This window comes from Nyctibius grandis, chromosome 15 (assembly GCF_013368605.1).
Source record: "Nyctibius grandis isolate bNycGra1 chromosome 15, bNycGra1.pri, whole genome shotgun sequence".
Taxonomy (NCBI): domain Eukaryota; kingdom Metazoa; phylum Chordata; class Aves; order Nyctibiiformes; family Nyctibiidae; genus Nyctibius; species Nyctibius grandis.
In genome coordinates, this window is record NC_090672.1 from 6712360 (window position 1) to 6735472 (window position 23113).

Consider the following 23113-nt stretch of genomic DNA (forward strand, 5'->3'; position numbering starts at 1 on the left):
CCTGGCAGGCAGGGCTTGGGATGGCAAGGTCTTAGCTTGGTGTGACCCAAGGAGAGCCAAGCTTTTGACATTGAAGATGGAGAAATGAACTGCCTCAGTACTGCTGCTGCTGTAGAGAGCAAGCTCACCCCGTTTGGTGATGGTGGTCACTGGTGAGCAGGAGCTGTAAGGAGCCACCCCTGAAATGTGATGCAAAAGCCGACGTGTCCAAGGAGCCGGTCACTCCTTGTGTGAGTGAGGGCACAAGCCATTCATGTAGGAGCAAATTGGGACTTTGAGGGACCTTCCAGAACGTCTCAGGTCCTATAAGAGAGGGAACACTGTTGAATCAGGAAATCTTCCCTGTGAGAGTTCAAGCTCTGTAAAACCCTTGAATTTATGCTTCAAGGGTTCCATCCCTATTTGGGATGATGGGTGCTTTTCTGAAGGGTTATTCAAACTGGTGGTAAAGTAAGAAGCCAGAGTAGATCTGATGGAAATGCACTTGTCTAAATGTCATCTGTCAAATTCAGCATAAAACTGAATTCTTGACAAGCTGTGCCCTTTTTGACCTTAATGGTGCGACACGAATAGGCTCATTGGTTTTGCCAAATTCCAAAATTAATCATTATTTCCTATTATATCGTACTTTTTCTCATCCATTTTAATTGCATGCACTATTTTTCTTCCTCTCCTGAATCATGGGGATGTGCCAAGAAACAGCTGCTGCTATTAGACCAGTTTCTGTGGTGAGCCGTGCGCTGCTTTAATGCTCTCTTCTTACCTCGTAATGGAGTTGTGTAGTTTTTCCTTGGTGTTTTCAAAGCGATTTGAAAAGTTTTCATAGAAGGTGGGATAAAAGGCCAGCAGATGCTAATTTTTTCCTCCTTTGATCGCTGAAAGCCTCACTTACGAAAGAATCAAGTGACTCTGACTCATGCAGTCATCAGGACATGTATGTATGGCCACTAATATTTTTGGATGCAGAAAAAAAAATGCCCTCAGCACTTTGCTGAACAAACTGCTGATACACGACAGCTGTTCCTTTGTTAAGCCAAACACTAATATCTTGTTACTTACATCCATCGTTTTTGGATGTGTGGTTTTTCAAGAAAGGCCAAAACAAAAATAGCATTTGAATTGCAAGCTTAGAAATTGTGTGGTTTTACAGAGACTTCAGAGTGCCCCAAAGAAGGGATTTTTATCGCGTGGCAACTGTTAGTGTCCAAGTGCATGAAATATACGTTATATAAATAATGCAGCAGTGTAGTTCGGCGTATTCTCTCTGCTTTCTGCAAAGGAGCCTGAAGCATTTTCTTGACCCAAATCGTACGTGAAAATCAAAGAAATAACTCTTCTGCTGTTCTTAAAACTGAAAAGAGCTGTAAAGGAGGTCTCGGCTTTGAGAATGCTGGTGTTTCTTTTTGTTTGAGAAGAGAATAAAGCATTTGAAAATATATTTAATTTGCTGTACACTTAACTGTGGTGCTGATTCACACAGGATTGTTTAAAACGGAAAGCGAAGGTGATCTCTTCCCACACTTCTGCAGCAGCCAGATGACTGCAAGAGTAAACACTGGCTGACTTAAACCAACATTGCTTCAGCTGTCCCCTGCTACAGATGTTGAACTAACAGGGTGGTGAGAAAAACCACAACGCCGCTTTTGTTGCTGTTGTTCATTTTTATTTATTTTTATTTTATTAGACAACTGCTTTCCATTATAAATAAATAAGGCATGAAGGTTCTCCATACTGTTACAGAGCTGGTAGCCACAGTCGTGCATATGGCTCCTAATGTTTTTCGAGTTGGGGGCCATAGGGCACCTGAAAATGCAGAGCATGGAAGAGCAGAGCGTTTGGTGGTGGGTGGTTTGCGGAGGAGACCTCTGGAGCGGGTATGGTTTGGGCATCGCACTCCTGCCAACTTACCTCCGTGGTACTCAGCTTAACAAAAGAGGGTATTTAGGGGGGTGTTTTTGCATTAATTCCATGGTGAGTGAAAGAAAGGTAGCTCCTCATAGCATCAAGGCCCTAGACTCGGAGGACAATTACATTTTAACAGTCTTCCTCCTCCAAAGCCACATTCTCATTTATTTATCTCAATGTTGTAAAAATTCCAACCATTTCCCCAAGATTTTGGGATGTAAGCTGGTGAAAATAGAACCCAAATCTGGCCTGAAGTTTGTCTCCAGGCAGGTACAGAATAGGTAGCTTACACCGAGCTGCTCGTTTCTTGTGGCTCAATGCTCAGGGTGTTGCCTAAGCTGTAATGAAATGCTGCTTCTCTGCCTCAAACACGTGTCTGGCCGTACAAGGTCAACGTCTAGTTCATGAGAAATGGAAACTGGTGATTCCTGAGACTGCAGTGGCCTTTCGGCTGTGTGTTTGCATGTCTGTGGAAGCAAAAGGGAGGAGGTTCCAGTGCTGGAAAGTGAAGTGGAACGTGAGAGGTGACAACCTTTGGAGACAGTATCTCAGCCAAGAAAGATTATTTTCAGCAGAAAACTGAAATCTGTCCTCTAGACTGGGGGGGTTGTTCAGGGCAAAAGTGTGGGGCAATGTGTGATCAGTGCTACTGCCAGGGCCAGAGCTCCTGACCCCGTAAGATGCTTTATCCTTCCGCTTGCATGTGAGTCACTGGCAGTCAGTTTTGCAAGCCCATGGAAGCTGTATTTGAGGAGTTTGCTACAATGGGGCAATGACAACCTCTTGAAGAGCACAGCACACAGGGCTGGTACCCAGACCTTGAGATGAAAGCACATCTCTGATACTGTAATAGCACTTCTTGTCTAGCTTATGGGAAAGCCCTGGTCTTCGAGTTCCTACCAGGCACAGTGCTTCACCTGGGCTGAAATACTGGGGCAGATTTAAAGTGAGGAAATCCCATATGCCTACAAAGTCTGGAGAGTAGGGAGTGAAATACTAAGGGACGCTGATGAAGACAGAACAACCAGTTTATGTTTCTCTTCAAGTTTTTCCAGTTGCAATGAACTTGCATTGTAAATAGCTGAAAAACCTGACTGATAAGAGAATGGCTTAAATAGCAAGAACGTACTGCCCTTTGGGGAAGGGGGAGGCGTAGACGGAAGTCTCTTGGGTGCAAGCGTAGGTTCTTAGCCATAAAACCAAAGCGGAGGGTTGGGCTGGTGTGCTCGAGCCGCCCCTGAAGTTCTGACGGCTTTTTGTTTTACTTTGAAACACTGAGCTCCAGCTGTGGCAGGATGCTGGAGGACATCCAGGCTTTTGCTTGCAGATAATCGGGCTGTAAGACAAGCTGAAAAGGGTGGAGGAGGTGATCGGTTTTCTTTTTTCGTGGTGTGGTTTATGTTGCTGTTGTGATGTCTGGCAGCGGCAGCAACTCATGCAGAGATCTGTGGTACAGTTTCTGAAATCCTCTAACTACAATGTACAATCGTCCCAACGAGTTGTCCGGAGCTCAAGCTTAAAAAAGTGAGTTGAGTCTCCGTGACGTTTTCTTGCTCGTAGACCTCTTGAACCTTCAAAGCAGTGGGGCCACGTGGCGATTCCTGGGGTTGAAGAGAAGACTTGGCTGTCGCGATTGCACGTGGGAGTTTGCAGAGAGGCAGGACTCATTTGCTGCTCTTGTTTTTCACCTTTGTGGCGTTGATGTCTGCTTTTGTTTTCTGGATGCGGGAGAAGATCTCCTTGAAAAGAGCCTTGTACTCGGGCTGGCTCTGCTCCAACCGCTTGTCCACGGCCTCCACGTGTTTGCTGATGGTCTTCTCCATGGTTTTCCTCTCTTCCAACTCATGGCCTTCTCCTCGGAAGTCTCTGAAGGAGCTGTCACGAGAGATGGGCCGGGACGTTTGGACCCCCGTGTGGCGCACGCTGTCCTTGTGCTGCCGGCATTTGCTCAGGAGCTCTTCGTACTTCTCCAGCAAGGCGTGATACTGCTCGTCCACTTCCCTCAGGATGGACATGCCCCGTTTGCGCACGTTGTTAGCGTGCAGCGTGTAATTGCCCTCGTGCCGGCTCACAGCATCCTTGGTCACGATGGCATTGAGGGCTGTGTCACTGCAGCTTTTCCGGACAGGGTGGTTTGGGGAAGGCGTCATTGACGGCCCGTGACTTTTCCCTCCCTCCTCCTCAGAGAGGTCGATGTAGTCTGCTTCTGGGGCATTATTCAGCGGCTCAAGGAGGGCCTCAGACAAGTTGTCTTCTCTGCTGAGCAGATACTTCTTGACTTGTTTCATCTGTTGGAGCTCTAGGAGCTCTGCTTCCAGCTCCTTGATGCGTAGTTTGCAGTTCTCCATCTCGCACACCCGCTGCTCGAGGTCCGAGTACTCCTGAATAACGGAGGTGTACTCTCGCTCAACTCGCTCCTTCCGCTGCTTCTCCTGGTTGACTTGGGACCTCAGGGAGTTCACCATGGCTTGGAGACGCTCATTCTCCCTCTCCAGTGGCTTCTGGTTGAACTCTGTGGAAGAGCTGTGGATCTGGAATGCGTCCTCATACCTGAAAGAGAAGAGGGACCCTTGAGAGAGTCTGACCAAGTGTCAGTCCATGAGACACTCAAATTGTGCCTTACCGTCATGTAAGTAATTCCACTGATGCCCAGAAGGGAGGTAACCTGAGCTCATGGAGTGAGATATGCCTCTTCCTGTGTGCCAGGAGAGCACAAGATGTGGCTGTGGCTCTTTTGGACAGAGACCAGGCTCTGTCTCGGAGAACCTGCAGTCTTGTTTGATAGCAGTGATGAAAGACAGGAGGGAAATGAAACCCTAAAAGGTAGAAATCTCCTCTAGTTAATGGACAAGCCACCAGCATTGCCATGAAGCAAGGATGAATGTTCAAGTGCTACCAGTTCGAGAGCTGGAAGTAGAAGGCTTTGAGTTTTTCCTGCTGGAGTTAGTCAGATAATCCCTGTATCACGGAGTTCATCAGCTACTCGCTGCACCAGCCAACAGCCCCAAAGCCCACCCAGCCAAAAACCAGAAGCACCGGCTCTGCTGTCCTGTGTCTGGGAGGTGCTCCAGAGAGAGGGGCAGAAGATATATACAGCAAGGGGGACAGAAAGAGGCTTCTGACAGTCACCTCTTCTTCATTGCTCACTACCTGGGACGTGATAACACGCACTTCCCCCTTCCCTCATGTTGCTGTTGAAAAATCAGATTTTCCTCATCCTCAATGCAGTGCCCATGGCATCCTGTCTGGTTAGAACAGATTGGAAAAAAGCAAGCGCCATGGCTTCCCCTGGGAGGCGTGACTGGTGATGGGGGGTATTGAACAGATTTCCAAGTTACCGAAGGGCAGCCTGACCTTCAGAGCCAACTGCAGAGCCGCAAGCTGAACTGAGGTCCCGAGGCACTGGGGGCAGAGTGGGACTGGGGCACTGGGGGGGAAAAGAACCACAGAGACATTAAGTGGATTTTGCTGGGGGTTAGGTTATGCCCTCATAACATCCCTGTTGCTGCTGCAGTAAAAGTGTCTTTTGTTCATGTCCTCTGGCAGGGGATGCTTTCAGTAACAAAGTTTATCGATTGCTTATCTATTTAAAGAAGCTTCTGTTACGGACAAAGCTGAGCAAGAAATGCCCTCATGAGGTCAGTGAATTAACCCAGTGGCTGGGTTTTAAGGAGGATCAAGTGTGCGATAGAGCTGAAGGTGTTTGTCCAGCACTTGGCAGCACGTGGCGTATCTTGGTGCGTGGCTGGGGGGTACTGGAGTCATACAGGACAAAATGCACCACTTGGCTGGTTTCAGTGTGCCAGAGATGCTGGAACTGTGCTGGGAGGCAGCTGCAAAGGGAAAATGGTCTGTGCTGGTTGGGGAAGGGAAGCTGCTTAGGCAGCTCGAGGTAAGGGTCCTCTTCACATGATGGGTCACTGGGTGGGCTGTACTGGGAGAGGCTGGTTTGAGCTATCTAGAGCTTAAGTGATGCGTCCTGTCTGGTGAGATTCCTGCACAGCTCCCTGCCGATGTGCCAGGACACTCACAGCCCCTCCAGGCAATGCCTGTCCCCTGTTCACGGGCAGAGGAGGTGGGGGAGATGGTTGGAGGGGTTGCTAAAGGTGAGGCTCAGTACCTGGGGCTGGAGCACAGCTCCTTAAGGCAGGGGAAGGTGTGGATGGTTCGGCGCCGCTCCCTCTTCTCCCGCCGAATTCGGAGCTGCTCCAAGCTCCGCATTTCCTCCACCTGCTTCTGCAGCTCCTCCACTTGGTTCTGCAGCCCCTCGATCGTTTCCGTCAAGCTGTGGAGAGAGGAGGGAGCATGGATGAGGAGTCAGGCACTACAGGTCTTTGAAAGGTGAGGGGTTTTTTCCCTATAGAGGGAGCCAGCCTATGGAAGGTGCTTCCAGTTTCTAGCGTGGGCCCTGGGAGCGTGACAGCACTTGCTTTTCATGGCAGAGGTTGGTCTTTCTCTGCATGGTCACTCTGGAATGGGGGGTGTTGGTAGAAAAGGGTGGGGGATTGAGGCAGTGCCAAGGCATCATGCTGATTTGAGACCCTCTGTCCTCAAATCAGTTGGCTAAAACAGTCACCTCTGGGACGTAAGTGCTGTCCTGGAATGTCTCTGCACTAAAAGGCTCAAGCAAGTAGGCGAGAGATTTACTCCTCCTCTTGTTTCTCTTTGTAGAGATAAACACAGAAAGACTGGGCAGAGATTTAGTTTTGTCCTGGCTGCAAACACAGTTTGTAGAACTCTCTGCTCTGAAACTCCCTCTCTGCACAGCCGTTTGCAAAAGATGCCACGTTGCAAGGACATGGCTCAGTCTGTTGTTTCCAGGGATGACCTTGATCGTGGGCGTTTTAGGTCAGAAAAAGTTATCGACAAACTGGTGTTTCAGCATGGACCAGCCAGGGTTTTGCTAAATGCTGGATCTGTGCCTGGTGTGCCTGCTGGGCTGCGTGCTGGGGACCTCCCTGGTGTGATTATGTGCCTCTACTTCAAGGAAACACACCCGAGGAGGAGGAGGAGAGGCTGCTGTGCCTCTCTCCTGGCAGCTACGGACACTCCTTTACGCAGCCCTCATCCCAGGGGTGTCTGTGCTGTGGCTGACCTCTGCTAACCAGCATTGGTGCAGTGAGCTTGATGTAAATGGCTGCAAAACCTGACTGATAAAAGAAGGGCTTAAAGAGCAAAGCCCCGCCGCACTTTGGGGCAGGGGAAAGGCGAAATGAAGGTCCTCTGGGTACAGCATCGCTGCGGTGGGAGGAGGGGAGGCTGTACCACTGTATTTTCTGTTGGGATGTCTTGCTTTCCAGCACGAGCTTCTGGTTAGCTAGCTCCAGGTCCCGTGCTGTCAGGTCCAGCTGCTCATAGACTTTCGCATGCTGTTCGTTCATCTGCCGCAGCATCTCTAGTTGCTTGGTCAGGTACTGCAAGGAAAAGCGAAATGGAAACACTCCACATCCAAAATCCAGTTTGTTTCACAGGCAGAAATTCCTACAGCCTTTGCTTCCCCTGATAACGTGTTTTGTGGATGATTTATCCTCTGCCTGGTTGAACCCTCTTGCACGGGTGAAATATTCACAACTCTGCCCACTGTAAATACTTTTGTGTCTAAAACAAGATTGAACTTCCCCTGCCCTCTGTGAAGGGCACTAACACTAACCTCAATCTCTCTCTATTCAGCTGCTTTTTTATTCCCAGTACCCAAAGAAAGTTGATATCACTGGGACTGTGACCCTTCACCAAAGTTGACTGAAACTGGCCTTGAATCGTCTGACGGATCGATTGCAGAAGCTGCGTTTCCTTGGGAATTTGGGCTGAAACTCTGAGTCCGTGAAATGTGAGGAGGCCTGCGGTTCCTGTGTGTTTGCAGACTCCTTTCTGTGAGTCTGTCAGTGTGAGATTTTATCCTGCAAAGACTGGGAGAGGGGCACCTACCCAACTACTCACCCTCAGCTGGGACCAGATCCCAAATCCTACGGTGGACGTGCTCCTGATGGGCTGCTGGGGTGGGACGGCTGCACCCATCACGTGCTGCTCTTGTTAACTCACAGCCCTCCTCTGCCCAGCATCTTTTTACATCAGGGCGTTTCCAGTCTTTTTTAGTTCACAGATCCCTAGAAGTTTTCCAGTGGATGAAAACCCTCCTGGCATAGCAGGTTTAACCTCTGAGCTTAGTTTGGTGGGCTCTTAGAAATACTACCCCGACCCCAAAGGATGCTTGAAACAGTGGTTTAGATTGCAGCTCTTGGAGAAAGAGCTATTTTATGCCTCTAACAAAGGGAGCTGTGTTGCAGGGGTGCCGAGGGGCCAGCTGGGAACAAACGTGATTATGTATAACTGTAATCAAGGGAAAGCTGCAGCCGAGCAGAGAGAAGTGAGTGTGGAGGCTGGCAGATGGGCAGGGAAAGGCCAAACGTGCCCCAGATGCAACCTGGTGCTGAAATCTGGCGTGCACATCTGGGCAGGGGATGCGAGAAGGGGGGAAAATCCCAGTTAGTGGGGAAAGGGGATCCTCTCTAGGGCTGGGATGGGCTTTAACCCCCCATCCCCGTGGCACATCCCTTCCTTTCTCCTAGTGTCTGAGCTGTTGGTGTTGGTGGAAGTGCCCCTTCCCCACCACTGCCCTTAGGTGATGCTGGTGACGGAGCAGCTCCTGTCCCCAGCCCTGGCCCGACTGCGTCCCTACCTCGATTTCCTGCACTTGCTCCTCGTTGGTGGTGTACATCTGCTGCAGGGAGTCCTCCAGCTCTTTGTTGCGCTCCAGCAGCGTCTTCCCCAGCTCTGCGGCCAAATGCAAGTCTGAAAGGCAGATGGGACAAAGCTGCTGCAGTTCCCGTGGCTCTGCGGGAGGAGGTGGTGGGGTCCCCAAGTGCCACCACACCAAACACAGTGGCATGTTTTCACGGTGCTGGTTTTATTGGCAGGTTTTGGCGTGGATGTGTGCTGATGGGGCATGCAGGATCTGGCCTCTTTTGTCTTGCTGGGCTGCAGGAGCAAGGGGAGGCCTAGCTCAGAACAACTGCAGCTCCTCCATGCAAGGAGGATTCGGTGCCTGGCTTGCTGCGTAACCCTCCTGCACTGCGCTACACGCCAGGATCAGGCCCGTGGGGCTTGGCTGTGGCAGGTGCTCAGCACCTCCAATCCCTGTCACAGAGACCCGTAGGGGTGAGAGGGGCTCAGCATCCATCAGAATGAGAGTGAGGGTTGGTAAAGCCCTGCGGGGCCCTGGGGATGCGCTGTAAATTATATTATTATCTCTAACGAAGGGAGTGCCGTGCCTTCGCCATCAGCCTCCATCCATCACCCACTAATAGACTGACACGAGCAATAAAACCCCGTGTGGCCCGAGGGGGCTGGAAGCACCTCCCGCATCTGCTGCCTGGCCAGCGCCATGTTGCCCGGGTCTGCGGCTCTTTCCTTGGGGCAGCTCCAGGGCGAGGACAAACCACTTTGTGTTCATTCTCTGCCACCTCTAAATACCCTTAGGAAGCTACTGAAATAGTTGGACTTTAGGAGAAGTGCAGGGAAAAATAGATGTTGATAGTGAGGTTGGCTTAAAATACTGGGTTTGCTGCCTCCCGGGTAAAGAAAAAGCCCCAGGACCCTGTGAGTCCTGTATTGGCCACAGCTTGAGCACCTCAGGTGATGCTGTTTGGGGGCTGGGGATGGCACAGCTGGCTCTCATAACATCCCTTTGCTTTCACAGAAATTGGTTGTCTTCTTAAAGCCTGACCTCCTGGGATCAGGGGGGTTCCTGTTTTTCCCAGTGCTTTTAGAGGGGAGTTTCTAGCTCTTGCAGTAGCAGACTGAAAACCTGACCTTAAGCCTTCAAAAGGTAAGGAACCAGCTCCTGATGTGTGTTATTGCTCTTTCTCTTCCCGGTATGGTTATCATGTAGTCTTAGATAATTAAGGATGGGCAGTCCTGCAGTGTGTGAGGGGACCTGGGTCTCCTGCCCTGCCTTTTTCTCAGCCTGTTGTAGTGCTCCTCTCTAGTCTGCACCTAATGATGTGTTTTGCAAAGACTCTGCCAGGGCTGAGAGCAGCTCTAATTTCTTCCAGCAGTTAGTTTGGCCATGCAGTTGATTGGGAAAGAGGGATACTTGGTCACTAAGACAAGAAGAAGAGGAACCAGGACACCTAGGATGTATTCTGAGCCTGGGAAAATCACGGCTTGCTCACACTTCAAATGGCCCTTCACAAAATGGGACTAACACCGACCTCTCGGACATGGTGCTTGCTGGGAGGAGTGCTGTCAGGGCTTGGGATGGGGCTTTCCTGGTGGAAACTATGTTATTAGTTTGGGCGAAGTCTGTGTTTCTTTCCATGCGGCTCCAGTGGTGCCAGAGGGCTGGCTCCCCAGATGTGCTCCAGCCAACAGCTGCTCAGTGTGTCCTCGAATCTCCCCTTTACCATGGGAATGTGCTCTCCAGCTGTGGCCTGCCTTGCAGGGTGTTATTCTAGGCTGTGACCTTTTAAATTATAATCCTCGTCATTGCACAGTGACCTGGTCCGAGGCTGCAATCCCAGCTATCAGTGCAATCAAGATATTGCACGTTTCCCCGTGAACACACCTCCTCCACCTACTCTTTTTTTTCCCAAGCACTAAATTTTCCCAGTTTCCACAGTGCCCATGGGAGACCGAGTGTTTCCTACACCAGCTGGGGACGGGGGAACAGCCAGATGCCAGCAGAGATGGAGGACGATTTGTGCCTTAAGCTGCTTGGGGCTATGTTTAATGGCACCAGCACCTTGCCAGAGCCAGTGTCGTTGCTGGAGACCAGCTCCTTGCCAATCGCATCCCTCCGCAGCAAGCGGGGCCCTGGCACAGAGGCGGGTAGCGAGAGGGCTCCGTGCTGCGCTCCAGGTAATGAGTCAAGCGCGTCGCTGTCCCTGCGGATTACACCAGTGCTCTCCCACCATATGGCATCCAATTTAATCAGCTGGGGTTGAGTTAAGTGGATTAGGCAGTGCAAGATCCTGCATTGTAATTTAAAGGGCTCTGTCAGCAATAATTTAATGGGGGAAGTGGGCAGCGTTTGGGGACGAGTGGGAAAGAGGAAAGAAGGGGGCTGAGCTCCGGGGAGGAAATTGATTCTTCATTTCCATTTTGAGTGTAAGGGCCTGGGAGACTCCAGGCTTGAAGGACATGGGGGAGCTGGTTCTGTTAGTATCTTTTAACTGCCTCAGCCATTGTCACACACACCCTCACTCTCTGCCTGCCAGCCAAAGCATCCTCTGTAATCCAATCCCATCCCATCCGCCCCCCTCGCGCCTGAGTCCTCTTCCCCACCTGTTGGTGTCCCCGGGCTGTGGGACCATGGCGAGGGAGGGGATGCTGCATGGAAGTGCTTTAATGTCATCTTTAGGCCAGATCCCTCTTGATCTTTGCACTAATTGTGGCTCTGCACAGGCTGGGGGAGCACGCAGCTCCTCTCCTTGGAGACCTCGGAAACCTGAGGCTGAATGTGGAATTTCAGTAAGTTGTTTGGGGTGGGGGGAAAGAACTATTTAGGAATTTGGGGATTCTCTTTGCATAGTGCTGTGGTTTCCCACAATTTTTTTGTATTCCTCTTTGCCTCTCCACTGTCAGATCAGCCAGCCAGTGCTGTATGACTTGCCCTAATTTAGCAGATATGCTGATGCCTCCCTTCCCCCTCCCCTCTCCATGCAGAAGGAGAAATAAAGTGGTGGGGAGCGGCTGTGCTGCGTGTCTTTTCGATGCACCTGACCCCTCTGCCGCCTGCCTGCACGGAAGGCACCGCGGTGAAAGGCCAACATTCAGCTTAAAAACTCGGGGGCCCGGTGCTGCCCAAACCCGATTTGGGAGGGGACCGTGGACGCAGACTGTCCTGATGTGCCGGGGACAACAACTTGGTGTCCTCTTGCTCTCAGTACCGCAAGCGCTGACGTGACCCTTCTAATTAACACCAGCCAAGGAGACCCCCCTCGTCCCCAAACAAAGAGCTGTGCCTCCAGAGCAAAGCGGAGGGAGGGACGGAGGCTGCGTTTCCCTGCAAGCTTCCACGGGAAAGGCGCCTGAGCAAGGAGGGAGGGGAAGAGCAGAGAGACCATATGGTGGGAAGGGAGCAGGAGCTGAATCCAAGCAGCGCTCGGTACAGGGGAGCACGGCCGGGCAGTGCATCCAGGAGGTCGCTGTTCTGAAGCTAGAGAGATCATCATCAGCCCAGCAATAATTCTACTGGCAAACTTGAAAAAAAAATCCTCATCTGAAAGCTGCAGCAGGTTGTCTTTGACTGGAAGAGGCTGAGGAATAAACCGCAGGGTGTTCCCCCGCTGCAGCATCCCATGGTGATGCTGGCACAGGCAGATGTGCGCTGCACGGGGCTGCTGCAGAGCTGAGCGCTTCCCGGCTGCCCCAGCCTCCGCAGCAGCTCACAATCGGGCACAAAGAGGGTTTGGAGCCGTTTCTACGTTTCCAGTGCTGGCCTGCATCTGTTTGGGCAGAGCAGTCTTCACTGCAGCCCAGTCCCTGAAGGGTTTTTTCCCCCCAGCATCTCTTGGTTGTGGCTTCGAGGGAGGATAAGCCTGGTGCTGGGCAGGGGAGGTTTCAGCTGCTCTCGGCACGATGGTGACCCAGTAGTTATTCAGATGGTCCACGTAAACACAGCTTTCTGGAGGAAGCCACCATCTAGAGCAGCTGCTTTGGGCTTTCCTCCATCATCTCTCTTGCATCGATGGATTCATGTGTTTAGGCTGCGAGAGAACATTCCCGCTGCTCCGAGGGCAGGTGAGGGATGCTGCGCTTTGCTCCTCACCTTTAAATAACCCAACCCTCTCCCCATCCCGTGAGACAGGCAGGCTTGTAGGGGGGTGTTAAAGTCCTTTGGCTCACAGAGCTAAAAAGCAGGGTTTTATGGAGCATGTTTTTGCAGGTTCTTTTCAGCTAAGCGTCTACTAAGGAGCTACATGTCCCTTCCTAAAGGGTTCGGGCTGGGTCTTCAAAAAGGGCTGCTCCTCTCCTGCTGCAGATGGTGAATTCACCTCCTGAGGAGCAGCTAGCAGAGCTCCGGTGTGGAGGGCTCTGGAGGAAGTTCAGGTGCTTGTTAGCTGATGGATGGGGTAGGTTGAGAGTTAAGAACTGATGTTTAATGCTGTTGACGTTTATTTTAATTGCATTTGCTGTCTGCTCCATTACACACGGGTACTTAGCGTCAAGGGTAGGTGCAATTATTCCTTTCAAAATCTGAATAAATGACGCTATGGTGGTTTACCCCAGGGTAGGGTGTACTTGCTACTCGTTTATTTTCCTTCTTAGTTGCAAGGGATTGTGCTGTCTGGGTATATTACAATAAAGATCAGCTTTTGTATATCGCTTACTGCTGCTCCATGACAGGTGATGGAGGCAATCTGTGTACTCAGCCCTCATAAGCCTTTGCAATGGAACGTGCTGGGGTGCAGGGAAGCAAGAGCCATCTGACAGCATCTTGCAAACAACCTGCAAGCATGGCTGGATGTGGAAAAGCCTTTTTAACGTGCCCATTCCACAGATTATAGTATTTCCTTTGGCCAAGCAGAGCTTTCAGAGAGCCACTGGTGTTGCTGCGGAGGGGTGGATTCCCCATCCCTTTTACACTGGTGTAACTTGGACGTTCCTACCCAAATCAGCTTTGCACTTGACGTTCCGTGTGGTTTTCGTGGGGACCTGCCCTTTCGGTGTATTCAGGTGTACTGCAAAGGCAGGGTTTGCTTTGCAGAGCAGCCCAGTGCAGCAAGGGGGAAGGTGCCTCTGGCAGGGCTGGGTGAGAGCAGGCAGAGGGTGTGCGTGAAGCCCCTGGCAGCACCGCCGCATCTTCCCTTTTCCCCTCCCCGTTTCAAACCGTGGCTGTAGCTGGGCTGAGCTGATGTTGGGTACGCGGGCATTTCTGTTAGCCTAATGAGATTGGCTGGATTTCCTGCTTGCTTTTTTTCTTCCTTTTCTTTCCCTTTTCTCTCTCTCATGTAATCTGTTGTGTACCCCTGGGCTGCCTTTGGCTTTGCAAGCTTCCCTGGTAGAGGTAGTGGCAGAGAGATGCGGTTTGCAGAGGGTCGAGGCAAGCACAGCGCAATGAAAGCGGCTCCCTCTGTGCTGCTTCTAGTACCCTGAGCAAAAGTGGCGCCACGGAGGAGTGGAAAACCCTGACAAGGGGCTCAGGGGTGCACTGTCTGTACTGTGCTGTGTGGCAGGGAAGCCCTCCAGCCTTCTCAGCCCCTGCTGCTCCCTTCCTTGCCTTCTGTATTCTTCAGTCCTATTCGGTATTTCCTTTCTATCAGCTGCTTTTTTTTTTTTTTTTTACTCTTCTGAGATGCTCATCAGGCTTTTTTGATTTAATTGATACTTGCCTTTTCTTTCTGCCCTCTTATTCTGTGCCCCAAAGCCTTGCTTATACGTTAACATTTGAGACCTAGGATGGTTACCTCTGCGTGTAAGCTGTATGTGTCTATACAAACATACACAGCAGTCCCATCCCCGTGCCCATGGCAATCAATGTGCATTTTGCCAAGTTGTTAGAGCATGATAACACGGAGTATGTTATTAGACCGTGCTTGGGGCCCCATCTGCATCTTTCCCTGCTGTTCTCTTATCTAAACCACCTCGGTGCCTGTGTTTGCCTTGTAGGATAAAATGGTTTCAAAGAGCTCGGTGATTGGTGGCTTGGAGGCTCTAATAGTGCACCTGGATCAGAAAGTGTCCTAAATAAATACATACAAGTGGAGTTGTCGGGGAGAAGAAGCGAGGAAAGAGGAGGGAGAAAGGCAGCCAGTGCTTTCCTGCATGCACCTCTCCTCTGGGCAGCAAAGCTCCAACTAATTAATTATGTTGGGATGCAGGGAACCATGAATAGAGGCTTTTACCCCTTTAAAGCTAAAGACACAGACACATGGATTGATGCCGTGGGGGACTCTCATCTCCCCAGTGGGTTTTGGGGGCAGGAGGTTGTAATTGACCCTGGATGCACAAGGAGGATTAGCTACAGGGAGACTTTGTGATGTCTGCTGCTGCTGCTGCACCACAATACTGTGCATGTGCAGAGCCCCAAGCAAAGGTAACCTGCGAAGGACAGGTCGGTGTGCTCACACAGCAGAGCTCAGTGCCCACAGCGATGGGCTGCCACGGCCATGTCAGCTCTCCAGCCCTGCTCGTGCTCACACAACGTATTCTCCTGCTCTGAGCTGTTGCCAGCCAACTCGGCCACTCTTGCTGGGGGGAGGCAGGTGGGACCACTGATCCTGGGTGGTTTGGTGTCTCAGGGGGTGACCAAGTTTCAGCACAACTGCCACTTGCAGCTGCAGCAGCCCCCAAGGCCACTGCCAGCACTGCGGCTGATGGTTACTCCTGTCTGCTACTTCTCATGTGCCAGAGGCACGTAGGTACAGAGAAGATCCTTCTTCCACAGACAGGTGTTACAGCTAAATGCAGAAAACAGACTGACCCTCTGCAGCAACACCAAAAACCTGCCCACCTCTTCTCTAGCAGCCCCTCTGCTTGGCTTTAGAGTGTGTCATCTTGCACGCTGCTGCCCCGCTACTGCTCCCTTCCCATCCACTGCTGGGAAATGCTCCAAAGACCTCTTCCTCCGGGTGCTAAGCTCACACGCAGCCCAGCTGCCTTGTGCATGGCCATTGGTACTGGCTGGGGATGCTACCCATCTGGGAAGAGGTCCTGACCTCGGGTGAGTGATCGGTGCCTTTTGTGGAGCTAGGCAGGAGGAGCGCAGTGCTGTAGCCTTCCAGTCTGAGTTTGCTAGGGAAGGGGCTGAGGACATTCTTGATGTGCTCTCCGGATGGTGTTGTTTATGCCCATCACTAGCCCTGAGCAGGATGCAGGGCAATGCGTCCTTCAGGAGCTCAACACCAAAACCTGTGTCCCCGAAGCAGCTCTGCCACAAGGCCTGATGCTCGGGGGGATGATGTGCTGCGCTGCTCCTTGCTTTGCCTCCTCCTGCAGAGACCAGTGCTCAGCTGTGACCTCCCATGTCCTCAATGCTTGCTTGCGGGCCAAAAAATCTTGGAAGATGGCATGATAATGTCCTAGTTCCAACTGCCATTGCTGCAGCTGCAGAATTGGAAGGGATCAGCATGGACTTGGACACTACCCACTCGAAGGACTGAAATCTTCAGGGAGGAGACAAGTTAACTGAGCTGTGCCAGGGCAGCTGCACTGCACGCAGGATGAACTAGAGTGAGTTCCCAGAAGGCTGCAGAGGAACAGGCTGTTTAAACCATTAAAAGAACTGTCACCTTTTGGAGAGAAGGTTTCCAACTGTTTGTTAAGTGTGTATGGGGAAAAAAAAGAACAAACCCTAATGTAAAATCACTTTAAAATTCCCAGCTGTGCAAAGACCAGCAGTTGTGTAACGTCTGGTCTCATTCCTCCAGGGTATTTTGCGTTGGAGATATTTTCCTAAATTCTTGGCCCACATATGTGTTTTTGAGCGCGTTAAGTAGAAGCTTTGGAAGCTGTAATGATGCATCTGGTGTGAGCACGTAGACGTATTAGTTAGATGAGGTGGGAATATACCACCGTGCTGCTCTGGGAAGGGCCTTTTAGCAGAGGAGATGGACTCTGTGCAGGAGCGAGCAAGCTGTGTGTTAGCCTGAGCACTGGCACTGCTTTGAGCAGGAGCAGGATGGGACCCTGGCGCTGTCACAGCTCAGAGTGGTTCCTGACTGTCACACTGAGTTAGTGCATCCGCCCTGTCACCAGCCAGCGCTGCCTGGTACTGGAGGAAAGACAGAGCACGGGAAAATGCAGGGCTGAGGGACAGCCTCCACGTGCAGGGCGTTAGTGGCCGCTGCCTTGGCTCCCAGTCTCTTGTGCCCACGGCTGCCGTGGGGGGAATGTCCTTCCAGACTCGGACTATAAACCCTTCACACATGGCCTTGCCAAGGAGAAATGCCACTGTTACCTGATTGTCTCAGGATGGGAGATATGGAAAGCTCTGATTTCTTTTTTCCTTTTGCCCCTTTGCCTCTCCTTCTTTCCTTTCCAGCAGTTCCTCTAACTCTGCTCCCTCCCACAGCTGGAAATATGTGCCTGGGGTTCAGCAGATGTAGGAAGGAATTTCTGTGAGATCAGGAGGGAGATCCTGGAAGTTGCTGTGTGGGGCCTCTCTTATGCCCCATTTTCTCGCTACCTTCACATAACAGGGGAATTTTTATTCTAGGAAAATATATCTATATATATATATATTTTTTTTTTCCCCCAGTTCTGGAGGTTCTCATCCCTTCCTCAGACTAATCTAACTGTCATCTTATTTCCTTGTCTCCTGGGACTCCTCTAGTCCCTCTTGTCATTCCCAAGCAGCTCAGCAATTAGTCACTGAAAACTTTCCACTTTCATAAGCTACCTACTGTACTGCACTGCTAAATAAGTAAGTGTCTCAGCTACTGCAGGAAAAACTCCATCCTTCTGGCTTGCGACTGGGGAGGAAGGACAACGAGTTAACTGCTGCACTCCTGGAGGACAGACAAGCTGCATGGCTTGTCCCCTGAGCTGGACTGCTGGAGTAACTGCATCACGAGGGACAGAATTTGGGGTACCTCCTGCTCCCCAGTGCAGTGAACCCTTTGGGCAAGCCGATAGTGAATCGCAGCTCTATGGACCACCCCCCGTGGGCTGGGTGATGCAGGAAACAGGCAGGTGTGGGCACTAGTGGGTGCTACCACTGATCCCCTGGGTTCATCCCGACGTCAGGCAACTATCACTGGAGCACTGGTGACCCCGTGTCTTTATACGGATGAGTTGGGAATGGTGCAAGCTCAGCACCTTGTGTCATTTTCCTTCTTAGCATGCAAGCAATCAGATGCTTGGCAGGAAGAGGAGGAATTAAAATAAGATACTTAAACCTGGAGACCTTTAGAGGTTACAGCCATAAAGTCCTAAGCCTGCATTGCAGATGGTTTGGCCCAAAAGTTTCTGTGGCTGCCCAGGAGGAGAGGACTATCAGTCTCGCAGTGGAATGAGATGATGTGCTTGTTCTTGTACTATCTCTGGTCCTGCTGGCTAACTCGGAGCAGTGCGAGGCTTTTTTATTTACATGGGAGGAATCACCCCAGCACTTAGGCTGTATTCAGGCTCCGGGGACTGCAAGGGTGGCTTTGAGAGCCCTCCTCTTGGGCTGCACTCTGCTCTTTGGCTTAGACCTGACTGCTGGCAGGGGAACAGGGAGGCTGGGAAGATCAGGGAATGCAGAGGGTGACTACGAGGAGGACTCGTCTTAGGAGATTGCTGCAGGGGAGATGGAGGCTGGAAGCGGCTGACAGAGATAGCTGCTGGGGTCTGGTCTCTGCTCTGTTTGGATCCAGATGCAATTGAGTTGGCACGCGGCTGTTCTGCACACAAATGCTTCTGATGAACAGAAAAGGTGTCCCCACTTATCCCCAGCTCAGACTCTAATTTTAGCTCATTCATTCTCTCGGGGTCTGGCTGCACATACATCCTATGCACAGAGGATGACGCAACTGGAGCCACATCATCAGTTCTCAATGGCTGGAAAAAGGTTCACCATCACTGTGTTCTGGTTTTAACACTTCCCCAGCCCATGGAAAGTAAGGCTGTGGCCGAACCAAAGCAGGTTTGATATCTATTCAGGCTTAGAAAGCCTGTCGATAAGCAAAGCTACGCTACCAAGTAATCGGAGCTCCATTTTTACCACTTCCTTCAAATCAGAAAACCTTCCTAGAGGGAACACCATAAAAAAGAAACACCTCGGACTGTTTCCCTGTCATTAAGTCTCCTGGTTGGGATTTGAGTCTCTGCTTCTATGTGCTAAGGCATCTTGGTGTAATGCCTTGAACCACGCAGGCTTACAGCGTGCTAGGGACCAGTAAAGGAATCTGAAAGGCACCAGCTTCAGTTGAATGAGGCCGGAAGGGCCTTGAGCTGGGGACCAGATCTTCCTGCCTCCAAGGCATGTGGGGGATGCAGTCAGTCACTGTGGGCACTTCAGTGGAAAAAAAAGAGCAATTGGGTTTATTTTCTGGAGAAAATGAGTTATTTCAGCAAGTCAAAGCTCTGTGGAGGATGAGGAGGAAAGTAACAGGTGCTTGGAGTGGAGCTGGAGGCATGATTTCCTCTGTGGTGCTAAAATGGTTAATTAACATAATCATCACACAGCTCCCAGTTAAGCCATCCGTTGCTTAGCAAACAGTTTTGGATGTAAATGTAATAAATATTTGATGATGCTGTGAAATGATGATAAAGGCCCAGCAACCAACTGGTTCACAGAAGAACCTTCTCAGCTCTCCTAGCTTAGGTTGCTTCTCGTTTCTCCCACCCCTTGCTCCCTTTAAGCCCATGCTTTTGTCCTCTGCCTTCCTGGTGCTGCTGCCAGGCGTGGGTTTCTGCGCGACCCTGGGCTGTTGGCAGGCTGATCCTCTTAGTAATGCTGGCCCGCGACTGCCTTGTAATCGTGCTACGCTGGACGTCTTCCACCGTACTTCCACCCCCCATTTCCAAACCAACAGCTTCACAGCTGTGCCGTCACCAAAGACCTCTGGATGCTGCCACGGCTGTAATGCAAAGGCGCAGGGTATGTGGACAAAGTCTAGCACTGTCCTTCATAATGCTTTGTGCACCATGCAATTTAATTACTGTTGTAATTACCCTGTAGGACTTTTCCAGTTGGCTGACTTCAGTTAAAGCCTTCCCCATCTCTCCTCCTGAGTTGTGCGTGCCTGCGCAGCCCCCATTCATACAGGAGGCTACAAACCCCACAGCTGGGCTTTGTTTTGGGTCTGTGTTTTCTCCACTCCTGTATGTGCCCAAAGGTGGAGTCTATCCCCAGCCTCAATCCATCATCTGAAGGCAGTTATTCTGCATTTACACCAGGAACCTGGCCTGCAGCGGAAAGGTGGTTTTTATTTTTGTAAGCCAGTTGTACGGTGCCAGTGCTGACTCATGAACCTGACACCAGGGACAGCGTTAGGCTAAAAAAACCTCAATTGGTCCCGTGTTGTTCAATGCTCCCTATATTCATCCGTAGTTCTGCTGTTCCTCAGCCTGCATCCTGCCCCTGGACCAGTGCCCAGCTCCCTTGTGAGCCACGGGAAGACGTCACCCAGAAATGTGAATTTCTGAGCGTTCAAAGGCTGCACTGTTTATTCAGCTGATAGCTCCATCTCCCTGCTCTGCCCTGGCTTAATTTGAGCGTTGTGTTTCAAAGAACAGGGCCCAGTATCCCACTATTGATACTTCCTGTTAAGTGAGAAATTGGGTTCATAAAGCAGCTGCAACAATCCCTGGAGGGGCTGGTTATCATTCTTTGCTGGGCCTCTGCCCCGCAGCTGAAGTTGTGTAAACTTTAAATCATGACATAATGTCCTGGAGCGAAGGTGGGCAGAGGCACTGCAGCTGGACCGCCCGGCCCTGCTGACAGTCAGCTGGCTAAAGCAAATATATAACTGTAGTTTACCTATAGGGATGCTGGGTTTAGGTAGGAGTGATTTTTCCCTATGCATTGAAAAATCAGCTCAGTTCATTCCTGGGACACTGGCCTGAAATGGGACTTCTTCCAGTTATTTACTTAGTGTGTGTTGACTCAAAATATTTAGATGAGCCAAAAAAAAAAAAAAAAGCAAAACCCCCAAAAGAAGACCCAAATACCCACAGCCACCAACTGTCCGGCCATAGGATACACATTACATAAACTAGGGCAAACGTAGGCATAGTTACTTCAAAACAAACTACACAAGTGAATGTTTGTCCTCTAACAAGGCTATTTTTGCTGTTTGAAACTTGGCCTTGACTTTGTTTTTCCTCCTTCCTAATTTCTCCTGCTTTTATGGCTGATTGGAAAACTCTCCAGAAGAAATTAGGTGACTTAGAAGCTGAAGATCCATTTGGGTTTAGGCTTGGACAAGCAAGAGCTTTTGGGAAACACTGTCAGCATCCTCAGCATAGCAACACATTATTTCTGATATATTAATTTCTAACTAGTGCACCCGCTAACTCTACCTGCAACTGCTCTGAGATGAAAGCAAATCTCATAACTACCCATGTTTGATGCTGCCTGCAGCAACTTTTCTGGGGAACCAGCATCCTCGTGGATGTAACACACTCAATTTTTTACCCTCCTGGTGCTCAGGACAGATCTGGGCTCCCTGTCTCCATCCATCGGGTTTCAACTTTCCACAGCTAGGACAGTGGCTTGGAGCAGCAGAGCTGAGATTTCCACGGCGGTGCCGCCGCAGGACGAGGCGCTGGCTTGGGAGAAGGTATCCCACCCTCCTGTACCCGAGATTTCCTCCTTCTTCTGCCCCCGCATCCCCCTGGCCAGCCATCCCCGGCAGCTTGCGGGGTGCCCCCCCATCCTTACCCTGCTCCAGGTCTTGCTGGTCGTACCAGGGCTCCTCTTCCTCGCTCTGAAACTCCTCCATCCTGTCGGCGCTCAGCATTTAGCACCAGCGGCCCGGGGAGACGCGCAGCATCCGCCACAGGGGACCCCGCGGCGAACGCGGAGCGGGGATGGATGCGGGGATGCGGCCTCGGTGCCCGGGCCGGGAAGGAGCCGGGGGGTAGCACGACGTGGCAGCCGGTGTCTCGGCTCTGCCTGCCCGGGGGGGCGGCTTCCTCCTGCCTCCAGGGACGGGGAAGGCTCCGGGGAGCGGGGGAGGATGATGAAGCGGGGACGTGGCGGCCGGGGCGGGGGGGGCACGGCTTGCCCGGGGCTGGGGGATGCACAAAGGAAGAGGGCTCGGCGCAGGCAGATCCTCGCTCCGCAGCTCGGTGGGGACCTCTAGCATGGAAATGCTGCAAGGAAACCCGGCGAGAGGGAAGGGGGAGGCGAGGCGAGCCGGCCTCCTCCTCCTTCTCCTCCTTCTTCTCCTCCTCCTCTTCTTCCTTCTTCTCTCCGCCCAGCCCTGCCGGGGTTTGGGGTTGGCAAGGTGGAGGTGACCCGGGCTGCAGGGAGCTGCCCCGCAGTCCCCTCTGCTATGATGCCTCCGGCTGGGTCCCTGCACCCCCGGGGAGGTCAGGCAGGAGCAGGGCTGGCTCCAGCGCTGGTTGGGATGCTGGAGGGTGTCCTGGCTTTGCTATGGGCTTCTCGGTGACTTTGGGCAAGTCTTGGGGACCCTTCAGTGGGGATGTCAGTGCCTTGGTGGGTTTGGATGGGGTGCTTTTCAAGGTGGGGGTGTTTCTAAGCTCCCCAGTGTGGGCTGGGAAGGGGGAAACCCCATAAAAACAGCCCTATAGCATCACCGTAGCGTTGCTTCGTCCCTAGCTCTTCCCCTGCCTCTGTGGTCTCCCTGTTTTCTCCCTGGTGAGAAATCAGTGCTTCTGATGCAGGCTTCTCGCTTATTTTTGAGGACAAACTCTTGTGTCTTTCTGATGAGTGGAAGGAGCTTAAGATTGAGGGAAATGAGGATTGGTGGAGTTGTGAGGAGGAAATGTGTCTGTTACACACAAGTAAGTTCAGAAAAGACTTTGAATTTTGGTACTTGCTTTTCAGCTTAAGGGAATAAGGGTTGGAGAAGGGGGCCTTTCTCCTACTTGCTAGTGTGGAATTTGGTCCAGGGGGGTTTATTTGTCCTTGTCAGTCCTGGAATCCATCAGAGACTCTAAGGTCCAAATTAACTCATGTGACAGTGGGTTTGGATGATTTTTTTTTGTTGTTTGCCTTCTGTGTGATGGAACTCCCTGGGTTTATATTTGATTGCATTACCTCGCAGTGGTGCCTACAGAAAAGGCAATATAAGATGTTTACACAAGAGCAGCAGACTGTGCATGCAGAAAAGATGGGCTCTGTGTCAGAAAACTCTGTCCCATCCAGCAGTGACGGGTGGCTGAGAGCCCCTGGATGATTAAAGTGATGGCTAGTGCTCAGCCCTCGTGTACAGCAGCAGAGGAGGGAAATAAAGCAGGGAATAAGAGCGAAATCGTAGGTGATTCCTCACAGCCCTCCGTACACATCTGCATACTCCCAAAATTCAGTGACTGCCTGGAAAGCCTTCTGCCTTAATGCAGTCACAGACCAGAATCGAGGAGTCTCGTTTAACCTGGCGTTTATAACTCGGCAAAGAGTTCTATTAATTGTGAAAAATAATTGCGTGTGAAAAGTATTCTGTTCCTAACAATAAAGTATCACCATTTATCTGTATAGTGTAGCCATACTGAGTGAGTGAGTGCTTGGATGCAAAGCCCTAGGCTGTTTGGCAGCAAAAGCCAGGTGACATGATTTTGTGAACATATTTTTTTCCTGTAGGCTTTCCAAGAATGT

The 23113-nt window shown here is 51.2% G+C and overlaps 1 protein-coding gene across 1 annotated transcript; it reads right to left on the reverse strand.

The window, feature by feature from the left end:
* Positions 1-1694: 1694 nt before the first annotated feature.
* Positions 1695-21628, reverse strand: CDR2L (cerebellar degeneration related protein 2 like). The gene is made up of 5 exons (XM_068413264.1): positions 21215-21628; positions 8582-8694; positions 7171-7319; positions 6026-6190; positions 1695-4455 (listed from the first exon to the last, which is right to left on the reverse strand). Exons 1-5 carry the CDS (start codon positions 21291-21293, stop codon positions 3570-3572), a joined length of 1392 nt encoding a protein of 463 aa, XP_068269365.1. The 5' UTR covers positions 21294-21628; the 3' UTR covers positions 1695-3569.
* Between the last annotated feature and the right edge of the window lie 1485 nt (positions 21629-23113).

What these genes read in the sequence shown, in the direction of transcription:
- CDR2L (XM_068413264.1), bottom strand. Translation starts at nt 21,293, where the DNA reads ATGCTGAGCGCCGACAGGATGGAGGAGTTTCAGAGCGAGGAAGAGGAG. An exon ending in CCAGCAAGACCTGGAGCAGG is followed by an intron (nt 8,695 to 21,214) that starts GTAAGGATGGGG and finishes TCTGCCTTTCAG; the next exon opens with ACTTGCATTTGGCCGCAGAG. An exon ending in GAGCTGTGCTCCAGCCCCAG is followed by an intron (nt 4,456 to 6,025) that starts GTACTGAGCCTC and finishes CTTCTCTTTCAG; the next exon opens with GTATGAGGACGCATTCCAGA.